The sequence below is a fragment of the Papilio machaon genome, chromosome W, assembly GCF_912999745.1.
Source record: "Papilio machaon chromosome W, ilPapMach1.1, whole genome shotgun sequence".
In the NCBI taxonomy this organism is placed as follows: domain Eukaryota; kingdom Metazoa; phylum Arthropoda; class Insecta; order Lepidoptera; family Papilionidae; genus Papilio; species Papilio machaon.
Genome location: NC_060015.1, coordinates 7,647,956 through 7,652,725, shown reverse-complemented (window position 1 = coordinate 7,652,725; position 4,770 = coordinate 7,647,956). Strand labels below are relative to the sequence as shown.

General features: G+C 37.8%; 1 protein-coding gene and 1 long non-coding RNA gene across 2 annotated transcripts; both read left to right on the top strand.

Moving 5' to 3' along the window:
* The first annotated feature begins 767 nt into the window (after positions 1-767).
* On the top strand, positions 768-2,231 carry LOC123723411. The gene is made up of 3 exons (XR_006756735.1): positions 768-833; positions 1,182-1,265; positions 2,166-2,231. It is a non-coding gene; the product is annotated as an uncharacterized LOC123723411 (long non-coding RNA).
* Positions 2,232-2,304: 73 nt separating this feature from the next.
* On the top strand, positions 2,305-4,564 carry LOC123723060. The gene is made up of 3 exons (XM_045685601.1): positions 2,305-2,873; positions 3,435-3,555; positions 4,209-4,564. The coding sequence occupies exons 1-3, from the start codon at positions 2,865-2,867 to the stop codon at positions 4,562-4,564; spliced, it is 486 nt and encodes a 161-aa protein (XP_045541557.1). The 5' UTR covers positions 2,305-2,864.
* Positions 4,565-4,770: the final 206 nt, after the last annotated feature.

Here is a 4,770-nt window from a genome sequence, read left to right as displayed (position 1 = left end):
AATCGATGAGTAAACTAAACAATCGGCAGTGTATATGCGCCAATTGCAGCTATGCACATGAAGAAGTCTCGATAGTTTAATGTTTATATGGTTTAAAATTAAAAGTTAAGCACAATTCAATTTTTTGGTCGACCGATAGTCAGTCGCTGTAGTGTGCTTACTTCAATATATGCTTATTCACATTATGTGCCGATTAGACTATTGTGCGAATAAGTCTCTTGTCTGCGGAGGCTTTTAGATTCGCTTAACGATAATCAAATATTTCTTTTTTGTTCTGATGGAATTTTTAAAAACTTTATACTGTTTGTGTGGCAACACTATTTTCAAACCCAACCGAACCGCCAATCTAACCGCGGTCTGTCATTTCGTTTCTAAAGTGCTTGGCTGGATTATCCACACTCGTGCTTTTTATTCAAATTTAAAATTCAAGAACTGCGATTTCGACACAACGTTTTTTATATGCACCTAAATACTATAAATTTTGGATTTTTTTTAGTAATGGCTGAGCAGCAAGCTGTCCCCGATCCCCGTCACCCTGAGGCTCCCAGGCCACCTGGAGCTCCTCTTGTAGTGGACGATTTCAATGAAATCGTTCCCTACAAAGGGAACTCTAGGTGGTTTTCTCGGGATGATCACTTTTATGTGGTCAGTCGCTCGAGGGGGGCCTCGACAATCATGAGGTGCGCCAGCGACCGGTGTCCAGCGCACTGGATACTGCGGGATGGGATTTATTACTCTAAGTTATTCAAAAACTGCGATTTCGACACAACGTTTAAAGCTGGACCGACGATTGGGCAGCACAATCATTCCCCTACTCCCTGGGTGCTTAATCGGTGAGATAACAAAAATACCTTCTTTGTTTTTATTAGTGTATGACCTTTAGGCTGAGTTGCAGGCTTGTTTTATTGTTCATAAAGAATACTGTAAGTAATATTGTAAAAAGCCAACTACAACTAAAAGTCACTTGTTTTGTTGTAAATTTCATGCTTATGTGCAAAGTTTGTATATGCACTTTTGCTTGACAGTATATGTAATAAAATATTTTGGATATTTTGTTCTGAGACAGCCCTGCCCATGTTATATTTTTTGGTCCTTTTCTGTGGGAATGGATTTTCCCGGTTTAAAAGTAATTACTCAAGGTTATTAAAGTTCAAATATTAAATAACCCTCTCTTTTTTCAGCAATACAATGTTCCAGGAACTAAAGAGGAGGGCTTCAGAGGAGAGTATTCCTCTGAATGCCATATATGAGGAAGAAGCTGCCAGGTAAGTGATAACTATTTCTTAAGAATTGTGTTGTTTACACCACCTTATTTATGGACCCTTTATTTGGACATTCAATTAGTTCAGAATACCAAAGTGATGTGTGTATATTTTTTCTTTTGATTGATGATTTACTATGAAAAACTATGATAGCATTAGTAACTAGCAGGTAAGGTGATGCAAATATTAAATATAAATCTTCAGTGCAATCTATATACACTGGTGGTTGTGTAAATAGAAACACTACCAATGGTTGTTGAGATTATGTAAGTTACTTCAGTGCAATCATTTGTGTTTTGAAATGATACAGTAAATATTATGTAAAAAGTGTCCTTTGTTATTTAGGAGTAACATAGGATAATAGAAGTCAATCAAGTCTGCTCTAGCCAAAAACTAGGAATACTTAGTGGTATAACACCTGTACCTGATAACAGTTTGAGCGATTTGATATTTTTCTTGACACATTATGTTTTTCTATTATTCACATTATTATATATTATTAACATAGTTAACAGTTTATTATATTAATTATATAATTTTAATTTGAAACATCCCTATAGGAATATTCGTTGATTAATCAATTTACCAACAGTTAAAAACTTCATTTTTCCTTTTTGGTTTATTCTCCATAAGGCGAGGGCTGAAAATCGGTGTTGTCGTCCCGGGCAAGCTATTCGCCGAGCCCAGGCCTTTTAGTGTTACCACCGTCCAACTAATTTGTACCTTGTTTATTTTATGTATCTACATTTGTGTGTAACCTAAATACACTTTTTTTTTATTATTATTATATAGTCAAAGAATATTCAAACAGTGCAGTAGTTTATTCAATGCAAAAAAAAATTTAGCAAGATGATATGTTTTGTAATATAGTTTTAAATAAATATTTTGGAATGTTTTTTACAGATATCCGGATGCTGCATCTCACCTGCTCTATGAGAGTGTGCTGCCATCGATGCGGAAGGGGAGGAGAAACTCACAGCCGGCTCAGCCACGCACCTTGGAGGAATATGCGGTGGCCTTATCAGGCCATCGCTTGTTAAGTCCTGCTCTTTTCGCCACTGTGTCGGTGGCGGAAGGAAAAGCTGTCATATTAGTCATGCGCGGTTTCGAACGTTGCATCGCTGACAGTGAAGTGCTAGTCATCGATGGAACGTTCCTGACTGTCCCAGCTGGATTGTCAATTTGCCAAATTTTAACGGTACACAGTATAATTTCTGGACACAATTTTCATCCTGCTGTAGTCCTGATGCAGAACCGCCGCCGTCCTCTGTATGAGGCAGTTTTCCGTAGAATTTGGCAAGCGGCTGGCAATCCAAGACCACAACAAATTATAACAGATTATGAGCAGGCCTTACGGTCTGCTCTTGCTTCTGTTACAGGAATTGCAACCCAAGGCTGCATGTTTCATTATGTGCAAGCTTTGGTGAGGCAGGCACGGCAGCTCGGGTTGCAGGCGCAGCAGCGCCAGAGCGCGGCGCACCGGCTTGTGTCGCTGTACAGCGCGCTGGCGCTCCTGCCGGCCTAGCCGAGTTGTCGCACATCGCACAGCAGGAAAGGCTTCCTTACAATGAAGACTTTCATAATTACTTTGTTGCGCAGTGGATGGCACGCGTGAGTAATACTCCATAGTAAATGAGATAATAATTTGGTGTAATTTAACTTGTTTCACGGGACTTAACTAGATAGTAATAGTTACCTCTAAGGACCGTATTAAATAATATGGTTTTCGAAATATGGACCTCCAGCAGCATGTTAAAATTTCTCACTACAATATTATTACAAAAGCTGGGAAAAATGTATAAAGAGGTTCAGAGGAATTAACACTACAAAGTTGAGAAAATACAAGTGATTTTATACGTTTTTACTCATTACGCTTTCTTTTGATTCCGACTCCAATATTGAATCTATACATTCAGAATCGGAATCGAAGTCAGTTACATTTATAACGAATAAATTCACACTCACATTAAATAATTAAATAAATTCACATAAAATCTTCTTAAAAAAAACATTACATTGCAAAAAACTTGCAAAATATGTCATAAATTAATGAATTTTGAAATTAATATAAAACATTATATATAAACAAAAATCTATTTTTATCCTTTTATCCATTGAATAAATCATTACATTGATGAATAATAATTGATATACAGTAATTTGTTTATGCAGGTGGGCCCAGAAGGGTTCAGCGTTCATGGTACTGCTCATCGCACATCAAACGTCGCAGAAAGTTTCCATGCTTCTCTGCGACGGGCTCTTGGAGCCTCTCCGAATGTTTGGAGGTTTACAGGTGTGTACAAAATATATGTACATGAATAGAGTAATCATAGTAATTAATATGTAGGAATCATTAGTTGTCTCTGATGTATGTAGATAGTAGATTTGAGTAGTCTAAAATACATTTTTAATATAGGTGAATAGTCGTGACTTAAGAGATTTTGAGAACATCTCCATCTGGTAGGCATATCAAGTCGGAAAATTATATAGGTTCATTTAAATCATAAAGCTGCTGGTAGAGGGCATATTTCAACTTTACTACAACTAATTGTTAGCGTTAAACCCCACTATAACGCTAACACTTTATATATATCATGTGTAAATTTGTAATTATTATGTAATAGTTATTGGTTACCACATAGTATTTTAGTCTTAGATAGTATGATTTGCGTAGTTATTTTAGTATTCTAGGGTCCTGTCAGTAAGAGTTATGCTGCTATCTTCGGCTTTAGGAAACGTCGTAAGAAAATTAAAAGAGGTAAGATGAAAACTATTTTTATATGACCATCTTCCCAATATAAAAATAATTGTTATTATTTATCAGCAGAAATAAAAAAGAAAACAAAGACACATTTATGTGCAATTTTATAAGATGTTGCGAAAATATCCCCAAATGAATAGAGTATTGTGTTTATTTTATTTAATATGACATATTGTTTGGTTTAGATGTGCTGACACAGAAGTTCGCCGTAAGCGCGTCTCGCCTGGAGGCGTACCGCCGCGGGGAGCCTCTGGCGCGCCGCAACCGGGAGCGCCTTTATATCAGGACAACTGTTTTGAGAAATAACACGAGGGCACTCGAGCAAGGAGTTATCTCCATTCGAGAGTTCCTCGTGCAAACGAGCAGATTGTTGGACGTAGGCGTTGAGGCTGTTGTAGATGACGTCCCAGAATTCGCTCAAGAAGTTGTCATTGCAGACAACATTGAGCAGGTAGCACCGGAGGTGGTCCAGGCTCCTATTCTGGTACCCGCCGATGTCCTGCCCGCGTCTCCCCCCCGCGTCTCCCCCCCGCCACGATAATAATAATAATAATCTTTATTTCAAGCCACAGATACAAGCTCATTAATTAGTTAGTAGGATACTTACGAACTATGTTAGTAACAATACAATAAGCTAACTATACACCAAGCGTCACATGCAGCTTTAGGCTGTGATTAATATATTTACAATCTAGCCTACTTGCTATTAAGCTAAGTATGCTGTTGGGACTGGCTCGCACCCTGCGC

Excerpts from the sequence above, each read along its gene's own strand:
- LOC123723060 (XM_045685601.1), top strand. Across the intron at positions 3,556-4,208 it reads GAATGTTTGGAGGTTTACAG|ATGTGCTGACACAGAAGTTC; the intron begins GTGTGTACAAAA and ends TGTTTGGTTTAG.